General features: G+C 50.5%; 1 protein-coding gene across 2 annotated transcripts in view; it reads left to right on the plus strand.

The window, feature by feature from the left end:
* The window catches only part of UROD (uroporphyrinogen decarboxylase), a 17,170-nt gene extending 6,947 nt beyond the window's left edge, over window positions 1-10,223 (plus strand). For both annotated transcript variants that reach the window (XM_077450813.1, XM_077450811.1), the window contains exons 4-10: window positions 369-431; window positions 3,071-3,268; window positions 5,253-5,414; window positions 6,427-6,564; window positions 7,686-7,786; window positions 8,336-8,402; window positions 9,863-10,223. In XM_077450813.1, the coding sequence (XP_077306939.1) occupies window positions 369-431; window positions 3,071-3,268; window positions 5,253-5,414; window positions 6,427-6,564; window positions 7,686-7,786; window positions 8,336-8,402; window positions 9,863-10,021 (888 nt within the window). In that variant the 3' untranslated portion in view covers window positions 10,022-10,223. The remainder of the gene's footprint in view (window positions 1-368; window positions 432-3,070; window positions 3,269-5,252; window positions 5,415-6,426; window positions 6,565-7,685; window positions 7,787-8,335; window positions 8,403-9,862) is intronic.
* The last annotated feature ends 647 nt before the right edge of the window (window positions 10,224-10,870 follow it).

Here is a 10,870-nt window from a genome sequence, read left to right on the forward strand (position 1 = left end):
CATCTCCGGATGTTCTGGTTGTAGCAAATTTCTTCCTGTCTTCTATGAATGAACATCCTTAACCCCTTCCTGCCCACCCTGGGGGGTCCTCTATACAGTTCAGAGTGCAGGGGGGGGCAGGAAGGATCACGTGACCACTGCCGGATCTTTAGTCCGGACCAAGTAGCTCAGACTTGGTGCTGTGAGCGTGCTCTCGGCACATAAACATTAACCGCACCCAGAGATGTATATGTGTGGGGTGTTAAAGCCCATTTGCCACGGCACATATATGTTGGGTGGGGGGAAGGGGTGAAATCCTGCCATGTTTATTGGGATGTGAATAACTGGTTCCTGCTCTGCTGTATAACGTTCTGTTTCTTCACTTGCAGCCTCTGCGACGCTTCCCTTTGGATGCCGCCATCATCTTCTCCGACATCCTCGTCATTCCTCAGGTACGTCAGGAACAGTCCGAGGGATTTCTCATACTGATACAGGAAATGATCAATAAGATGCAGTCCACATCGTTCCTCTTGTCCGTGTCCGGGATCCCCTCCCGTCTGTGTCTCGGGGGGGGGGGTCTCCTGTCTGTGTCTGGGAGCCCCTCCCGTCTGTGTCTCGGGGGGGGGCCTCCCGTCTGTGTCTCGGGGGGGGGGGGGGGTCTCCTGTCTGTGTCCGGGAGCCCCTCCCGTCTGTGTCTCGGGGGGGGCCTCCCGTCTGTGTCTCGGGGGGGGGGGGGGGTCTCCTGTCTGTGTCCGGGAGCCCCTCCCGTCTGTGTCTCGGGGGGGGCCTCCCGTCTGTGTCTCGGGGGGGGCCTCCCGTCTGTGTCTCGGGGGGGGCCTCCCCCCGTCTGTGTCTCGGGGGGGGGGCCTCCCGTCCGTGTCTCGGGGGCCCCTCCCATCCTGGTCTCCGGCTTTTTATTTTGCTGAGAAATCACTTTAACCACTTGCCAACAGCACTACAGCCAAATGATGGCTACAGCGTGGCCGGCCAGTTCTGGGAGGGCGTCATATGACATTCTCCTGTGATTGCGCCTGCCAAACGCTCTGCTATCACTATGCCCTCCGCTGATCACAGATCGGGGTAAAGGACCAATCACAACGGCCTATTACCAAGTGATCAGCTGTGTCCAATCACATTCCTTTCCTCATGCTGTCAGCGAGAGGAAAGCCGATAACCAGTTTGTGTGAAAGGGACCTCTAAACCGATAATCAGTGCAGTGCCTATCGGAGCCGCCTCATCGGTGAGGGAGAAAAGTTACCTGTTTGCAAAATGTTATGACAAAATATTTGTTTTTTATTTTTTAAATTTTTGGTCTTTTGCTAATCTCAAAAAAAATAAATAAAAATAAAACCCCCAGCAGTTATTAAATACCACCAAAGAAATCTCTATAGGTGTAAAAAAAAAAATAAATGCTAAAAATGTCCTATGGGTACAGTGTTACATGACTGAGTGATTGTCATTCAAAGTGTGACAGCGCTGAAAGCTGAAAATTGGAACAGCGGGTGTACAGACCCGGGAACTCGGCACAGGGATGGTGGGAACCCCTCATAATGGGCACAGCGGGTGTACAGACCCGGGAACTCAGCACAGGGATGGTGGGAACCCCTCATAATGGGCACAGCGGGTGTACAGACCCGGGAACTCAGCACAGGGATGGTGGGAACCTCTCATAATGGGCACAGTGGGTGTACAGACCCGGGAACTCAGCACAGGGATGGTGGGAACCCCTCATAATGGGCACAGCGGGTGTACAGACCTCGGAACTCAGCACAGGGATGGTGGGAACCCCTCATAATGAGCACATAATGAGTACACTGACACCCAACTCTGCGCTCCATATGCATTGCTGCTGATCAGCCACCAGAGGGCTCCAGAAGAGCCCAGACCTCATCCAGCGATCGATGAATCAGGTCAGATGTACAATTCCTTCACATCTGCTATGAACAGAGGCTGTTCTGCCGCGCTCTACGCTGGTATGTGGTGCCGTGAGATTTGCCCAGTTGGTGCCGGGGACTGTTTCCCCCTCTGATGGCAACGAGGCACAGAGATGAGATTTGGCACAGCTGGGGGCGGCGCTCCCTAGACACAAAGTGGACGCAACTCGGCGACAATGTGACCCCGACTGCAACACCTGAACCCATGAATATGGAGCGCCATCAGGTTCTATGCGTAGACCTCCTGAGTGATATACTTAATGAAATGGGGGATGGGATGCACTTTAAAGATAAAGTTTAATTTGCTCACCCCCCCCAACACACTATATCAACATAATTTGTTTTTAACCCCCCGCAATACCGGCACATCCTCACTTTCCTGCCCAGGCCAATTTTTCATCTTTTCAGTGCTGTCACTTTTTAAATGACAATTTCGCGGTCATGTAACACTTACCCAAACTAAATTTTTATCCCCCCCCCACAAATAGAGCTTGCTTTTGATGGTATTTGATCACCTCTGTGTTTTTTTTTTATTTTTTTTTTATTTTTTTTTTTTTTTTTGCTAAATTAATACAAAAGGGCAAAAAATTTGGGGGGGGGGGGGGACTTCTTTTTTTTCTTTTTGCTTTTGTTATAAAATTTTGTAAATAAGTTTTCTCCTGCACCGATGAGGCGGCACTGATATATTTCACTGATGGGCATCACTGGTGGCACTGGCAGGCATTTTTCTTTGGCACTGATTTGCATTTCCCTGGTGGTCCTGGGTGGGCATCCGAGAGGGGGGGGGGGGGGGGCTGCATTGATCAACAGCACAGACCCTCCCTGTCAGGAGAGTAGCCAATCAATGGCTCTTCATGTTTACATTGTGATCAGCTGTGATTGGACACGGCTGATCACATGGTAAAGAGTCTGTCAGAGACTTTTCACTTAGATCGGAGTTGCGGTGTGTCAGACTGACTCGCCGCAATGCGCGCCCCCGTCATATGAAGTCCGGTCAGGATATCACAACCACTTTGCCGCCATCATTTTGTTATATGGCGGGCAGCAAGTGGTTAAGTAAAACCTTTCCATTGTCATAATGTGCTTTATTTTGGACCCGGTGACCCCCATCCTCCATCCTCTCCCACCAGAACATAACTTATTCTCGTCTCTCGCAGGCTTTGGGTATGGAGATCCGTATGGAGCCGGGAAGAGGACCTGTATTCCCAGAACCCCTCCAGAGTCCGCAGGACCTGCAGAAGCTGAAGCCCACCGTGGACGTCTCCCAGGAGCTGGGCTATGTGTTCCGTGCCATCACCCTCACCCGTCACAAGATCGCAGGGAAGGTCCCTCTGATTGGTTTCACTGGCGCTCCGGTGAGTGGGGGGAGGGGGGCTGGTGCCTGATGAAGGGGCCCTGTAATATATAATTATATTTTAACTAAAAATAAAAGATGATGTTACACTGAGTAAATACCCAACATCTCACACTTTAATATTGCGCACAACCGTGCAACAGTGACAAACTATGTATGGGGGACAGGGGCACTTTTTTTGTAAACATCCCATGTGACAGTAATAGGGGGTGACGGGTCCTCTTTATGGAGAGATCCGGGGTCTATAATGTAAACATCCCATGTGACAGTAATAGGAGGTGACGGGTCCTCTTTATGGAGAGATCCGGGGTCTATAATGAATGTAAACATCCCATGTGACAGTAATAGGAGGTGACGGGTCCTCTTTATGGAGAGATCCGGGGTCTATAATGAATGTAAACATCCCGTGTGACAGTAATAGGAGGTGACGGGTGCTCTTTATGGAGAGATCCGGGGTCTATAATGAATGTAAACATCCCATGTGACAGTAATAGGGGGTGACGGGTGCTCTTTATGGAGAGATCCGGGGTCTATAATGAATGTAAACATCCCATGTGACAGTAATAGGGGGTGACGGGTCCTCTTTATGGAGGGATCCGGGGTCTATAATGAATGTAAACATCCCATGTGACAGTAATGGGGGGTGACGGGTCCTCTTTATGGAGAGATCCGGGGTCTATAATGAATGTAAACATCCCATGTGACAGTAATAGGAGGTGACGGGTCCTCTTTATGGAGAGATCCGGGGTCTATAATGAATGTAATCATCCCATGTGACAGTAATAGGGGTGACGGGTCCTCTTTATGGAGAGATCTGGGGTCTATAATGAATGTAAACATCCCATGTGACAGTAATAGGGGGTGACGGGTCCTCTTTATGGAGAGATCCGGGGTCTATAATGAATGTAAACATCCCATGTGACAGTAATAGGGGGTGACGGGTCCTCTTTATGGAGAGATCCGGGGTCTATAATGAATGTAAACATCCCATGTGACAGTAATAGGAGGTGACGGGTCCTCTTTATGGAGAGATCCGGGGTCTATAATGAATGTAAACATCCCATGTGACAGTAATAGGAGGTGACGGGTCCTCTTTATGGAGGGATCCGGGGTCTATAATGAATGTAAACATCCCATGTGACAGTAATAGGGGGTGACGGGTCCTCTTTATGGAGGGATCCGGGGTCTATAATGAATGTAAACATCCCATGTGACAGTAATAGGAGGTGACGGGTCCTCTTTATGGAGAGATCCGGGGTCTATAATGAATGTAAACATCCCGTGTGACAGTAATAGGAGGTGACGGGTCCTCTTTATGGAGAGATCTGGGGTCTAAAGAACCTCAGATCCTTCCTCTGCCTTTAAAAGCATTCAGTTACAGCACGATCGTTGTTTTCAAATGCTTTTGATTTCTGCAGTTGCCGTTGGGGGGGGGGGAAACCGGTAGTGATGTTGGGTCACTGCTTCCAGGATACCAGAGCTGAGGGGCTCGGATGTGAAAACTCATTGCTCGGGTCTCCCGGGTGGGACAGGAGAACCTGAGAAAGCCGCGTAAGGCGGGGGTGGGGGGGGTGGTCAGAGACGTCCCCTCCTGCTGCTTGTAAAAGCAATCAATTGGCTAGTTAGCTGCTAGGATTGCTTTTTCAAGAGATCCAACCGCTGGCTGTGAAAAAACAATACTGGGAATGATGGCTGCAGCTGTATATTATCCCAGTATAGCCACTTGAAGTTTTGCACCACTGGTCGGCAAGTGGTTTTAATAAACTTCTGGATCCCATGTGAAGATCCGATTGTTGGTGATTTTACATGTTCTGACCTGCAGTCTGTACTGGTCCCATCATATTGTAAAGGCGTTCCTGATTGGGTTGCTCAGTTCCTCTGTTCCTTCAGGAGAGTGAATGAGTATTTGACATTCGTAGTCCTGATATAAATGTGTGGATATTGTAGATGTCTGGGTGACCTTTGCGTCTTCTCTTCCATTCCAGTGGACACTGATGACCTACATGATTGAAGGTGGTGGATCTGCAACCATGTCCAAGGCCAAACGTTGGCTCTATCAGAACCCAACTGCCAGTCAGCAGCTCCTGCAGCAGCTCACGGACGTCATTGTGGATTACCTGGTGGGACAGGTGGCAGCAGGTGCCCAGGTAGAGTGACATCTCTGTTCTTTGGTTACCTAAGACCTCCATACCAGTATGTGTGATAACCCTTACCTGAAAACCAACCCACCATATGGGTGGACACCCTTACCCAAGAACTCTGTACCCCCACATGGTTGAACACCTTTATCCAAGAACTCTGTACCACCAAATAGGTGGACACCCTTACCCGAGAACTTCACACCACCTAATGGGTGGACACCCTTACCCGGGAACGTCACACCACCTCATGGGTGGACACCCTTACCCGGGAACGTCACACCACCTCATGGGTGGACACCCTTACCCGGGAACGTCACACCACCTCATGGGTGGACACCCTTACCCGGGAACGTCACACCACCTCATGGGTGGACACCCTTACCCGAGAACGTCACACCACCTCATGGGTGGACACCCTTACCCGGGAACGTCACACCACCTCATGGGTGGACACCCTTACCCGGGAACGTCACACCACCTCATGGGTGGACACCCTTACCCGGGAACGTCACACCACCTCATGGGTGGACACCCTTACCCGGGAACGTCACACCACCTCATGGGTGGACACCCTTACCCGGGAACGTCACACCACCTCATGGGTGGACACCCTTACCCGGGAACGTCACACCACCACATGGGTGGACACCCTTACCCGGGAACGTCACACCACCTCATGGGTGGACACCCTTACCCGGGAACGTCACACCACCACATGGGTGGACACCCTTACCGGGGAACGTCACACCACCACATGGGTGGACACCCTTACCGGGGAACGTCACACCACCACATGGGTGGACACCCTTACCCGGGAACGTCACACCACCACATGGTGGACACTTTTATTTCTTTTTTTAGCTCCTCTAAAAGTCCTGAATCGTTTTTCAATTCATGTAGAACTGCAGGAATGTTGTCGCCCTCTAAGCAATGTAGCCGGTGGGGGGGAGACAAGAGTACCTGTAATGTTTCTAGATTTCATAAGTTTTGTTAAGCAATTGTGTCTTTGTGTATTCAGGCTTTGCAGGTGTTTGAGTCTCATGCCGGCTGTCTGGGACCCCAGCAGTTCGCCGAATTCTCTCTGCCGTATCTTCGTGAGATCGCTCAAAGGGTCAAACAGAAGCTGAAATCGGAGGGGATGGAGGTGGTGCCCATGGTGAGTTCCCTGTACTGCTGTCTGTGCATCCCAATCCCTTCTGTCCATTTCTGGAGACACCCAAGTCAGGAAGTGAGGAGAAATTCCACCTACACCCCCCCCCCCCCGTCGCTGATGGCAACAGAAATCTGTCAAAAGTTCTACCCCTTCCCCACCCCAGTTGTGGATAGTCCTTCCTTCCTTCTGTACTGAGCACCAATCAGTGCATGAATGCTGTCCGATGACGACCCCCAGAGGATGTCCATAACAGCCTGGGCTTGGAGAAGTAGATCAAATGATGCCGGAGGTCGTTTAATGCGACATCTAGTGGTAGAAAGGAATTGCTGTTTTTGTTTATTCAATTTAAAGTGGTTGTATACTCAATTTTTTTAACTTTTACCTACAGGAAAGCCTATAATAAGGCCTATAATAAGTCTTACCTGTAGGTAAAAAAAAATATCTCCTAAACCTGTACAGTTTAGGAGATATTCCCCTCGGTATGCGCCGCTGACTGCAGCGGCGCATGCGCACAAGGGGATTCTCGGCCTGAAAATCCGGCAGTGGCCGGCCGGAATGAAATCTCCCGCGCGCATGCGCGGGAGTGACGATATCGCGGCTCTGGCCACTCACAGCGCCGGAGCCGCGATACCCGGAAGAAACTCCGAGGGAGCATGTCAGCCCCCTCGGCGTGGATCGGGCCAGATGTCGGGGCCTCGTTCGAAGGTAAGTATTTCATAATGAGCTAGTATGCGCAGCATACTAGCTCATTATGCCTTTTGCTTTGCAGGTTTAAAAAAAAAAATGTGCGGGTTTACTACCGCTTTAACTTTCAGCTGTATGGTGGTTGTTAGAATAATATTTATAGAAACTATTAGAAGTTGGATTTGGATGGCGGTTCAGTCTGGGAATGATTCGGTGATATTGGTGCTCCGTATGCTGACCCAGCACGGTTGTATTGATCAGTGTGGGCAGCGAGGAAGGAGACCTCAACATCCTTCAATCTTGGGTGGGGGAGCTCTCGTGTGTTCGCCCTGCTGGTCTTTGTAGTTCTTGCGCTTCTGAGCACCCTTTTATTTATTTTTTTATTTTTTATTATTATTTTTTTCCTCCCCTCAACGTTCATTAATAATGACTTCTTGCAGATTGTATTCGCTAAGGACGCTCATTACGCTTTAGAGGACCTCTCCCAGTCCGGCTATGAGGTGGTTGGGCTGGATTGGACGATTCGCCCCCAGGAGGCCAGGTGAGGAACCCCAAGTATGGGGCCACTTCAGAATCTGGGGGATCCGGGTGGATCTTAGTAATTTGTGGTAAGAGGGGGGGGAAATTTGAAGGGGGGGGAAATGTGAGCTAGTAGGAGTTGGATGTGGGGGGTGCTGGATAAGGGATTGTGTGGGCGGGGGGTATGTTATATGTGCTAGGAGGTTATGTTTTTGTGTGTGTGTTTGGGGGGGGGGGGGGGTGGATTTGTGCTAGGATGGGGCCAATTTGAGCTAGGAGAGAATCTTGGTGGGGGGGAGGCTAAAGTTTAGATGAGAGAGATTGGGGGGGAGCAATTTATGGATCTGTGCACTGCAGCACATCCCTCCCTCATACACTGGCATTTGATGGTGGAGGGGAGCAAAGTAGAGATTTAGAATGATGCTGCACTGGGCCCATCCCCCGCCCCCGCCCCCCCATATGACCCCATAGGGCCGGTACACAAGGCCGGCCTGTACCCTCTGTGTTGTGGCTTTATATGTGACTGGTCTCCGGTGGATGGTGATTGGTCTGACCGTCTCCTTTATTGCAGGGAGAGGACGGGACGGAGGGTGACTCTGCAGGGAAATCTGGACCCCTGCGCTCTGTACGCCAGCAAGGTGAGAGAAGGAAAGTGTCTGTAATCTCGCATCTCCTCCGCGTTCTCTGATCTCTACATCACACCGATAATTGTTGGTAACACAACTCCACTATTAAAGTGTTAATAAACCCGAAATGTGATCTGCAGCCGCACACTGCAGGACTCCGTGTTCCCTCTTTGCATTCGGACTTCGAAGTTCTGTTTTCTCTCCTTCAGGTGACTTCTCTGCCTTTAGGGGTCCTGGGGGGGGCATCTTTAATTGTTGGTCTGCAGTGTGTGAGCTTCAGCCCAGGATGAGACACGCATGTTCTGTGTTTATTACCGGGGATGAGATGTACTCCTAACATGAGCAGTCATGTGACCATTCTGGGACGTCTACAATGCGTATGGTTCCGGCTGAGATGGGGTTTCATGTGATGTATTATCACTGGGGACAAAAGACCTTCTACTTGTAACATGGGGAGGCCTGGGCCAGGTGAGCTGCCTTATCACTGGGGGTGAGGGGCCAACTACTCCGGGCATGGGAAGGTCTAGGATGGGCGATCACTGGAGATAAAGGACTATGTACTAATGTGGGCAGACCTGAGAGAGGAGTGTATGTGCTGTGTTATCACTGGGGACCATGTACTCCAGACATGGGAAGGTCTAGGATGGACATGTATGTGCTGTGTTATCACTGGGGACCATGTACTCCAGACATGGGAAGGTCTAGGATGGACATGTATGTGCTGTGTTATCACTGGGGACCATGTATTTCCAGACATGTGACCATTATGTGACGTCTATGGTGGGCACTCCCCGTGCTCCCAGACTGGAAGTTCCGGGAAGCAGTATTGAATATTAAGGACCAAATTGGGGGGTGCAGGGATGCATACAGCATGCATGAGTGTCCAGAACCTTCATAAAACGTCCCTGGAACCCACAGCAGCGAGGTGACGCCGCCCATTGGCGGCAATGACGCAACGCGGCTGTCAGTGGGTATGAGTCCTGGGGAATTGCTTGGAAAGTTTTGGATGCTCATGCTTAGCAGCACAGCCCCCTCACACCCCGTGTACACATGAGCCTTGGCCTGGTTTTTGCCCCTTACATTTTTTATTGTATGGCTGAGGGAACCAAAATGTCTTCAATAGACAAAAATAAAAAATAGTTCTGAGGTGTATGGACCCCCCCCCCAACCCCCAACCTCATTCCCCGGCTTGTCCTAATGTGATCACCGGGGACTGCCGGGTTCTACTTGTTAAGGAAGAGTATAGGAGCCTCTGGAAATTCTGAGCCCCGTTGTTGTACAGAAAAGAATCCCAGGTAATGCGCCCCTTATCCTCCACATCTGTACCCTTCAACCCCTCCCCCACTGCATGTGACTTGTACATCAGCCCCTCCCCCTCAAAAATAATCCTTACATGGGGAAATCAAACCAGAACCTTCTGAAAGGTGTATGATGATTGACTCCGAGTGACAATGTCTTCTCTAATCTATCAGGAGAACATTGAGAAGATGGCGAAGACGATGGTGGAGGCCTTTGGTCACCGGGCGTATATAGCTAACCTTGGGCATGGACTGTACCCCGATATGGACCCGGAGCATGTGGGCGCCTTTATAGCCGCTGTGCACAAACACTCAGAGAAGGAGGAGAAGTGATGGAGGATTGCAGAGCATTTATTCCTCAGGAGCCGCTGCTTAGGAGGCCACATGGAGCCGTTCCGGGACGCACATGGAGGACTGAACACCCCGTACCGGGGACTCTGCCCCCTGGTGGAGGCTGGAAGTGGGGGGTTGTCTGGACCCAATGATAGTTCATTATGTAAAGGAAATTAATACATTAAATTTGGGTTTTAAACCATCTTGTGTTAATGATTTTATTTATTTATATGTTTAACCAAAATGCCTCGTACTCCAGATATACAGAAATACGACTTCTGGCTCCTGCTAATGCTGGCTTGCTTCTGCAGTTTGTGAAAATAAGTGGAAGTTTGAAGTAAAGTGGAGTGTTAATAACCAGGAGTTAAGACAGGAGTTTTCTAACCTGTGAGTAACATCTTAAACTTCCTACAAGTAATTGTATTGTAACTGGGAAATGAGTGGCAGCAGGGTTGGAGGTTTTGCTCAGGGCACAGCGTGCCACATGTATGCAACATTAGTGCAACAGCTCCAGGATGGAGACCGCTGTGACAGATGTGAGCGGGTTGCCCTTCTGGAAGCTGGCATTAGAGATCTGGAGGAGCAAATTGCAACACTGGGCAGAAAGGACAACCATGAAAGGGGTCCTCTGCTCGCTGAGCAGGTGGTCAGTAGGGTTGATGTGGGGGGCGGAGGGGCAAGTCAGGATTGTTGGGTAGGAAGACGGGTTAATGTAGTTATAGGGAGTGGAAGAGGCTCGCAGAAAAGGAAGGCCAGTCCTGTATTTGTGCATCAAAACAAATTTGCCAAGTTGGGTGGAGGTGGCAGCCCTGGATGTCACTGCCACCCCTAACAGCCGGGAGAGCAGCC

Source organism: Lithobates pipiens, unplaced genomic scaffold (genome assembly GCF_037356315.1).
Source record: "Lithobates pipiens isolate NorthernLeopardFrog02 unplaced genomic scaffold, aLitPip1_a1.2 Scaffold_23, whole genome shotgun sequence".
In the NCBI taxonomy this organism is placed as follows: Eukaryota; Metazoa; Chordata; class Amphibia; order Anura; family Ranidae; genus Lithobates; species Lithobates pipiens.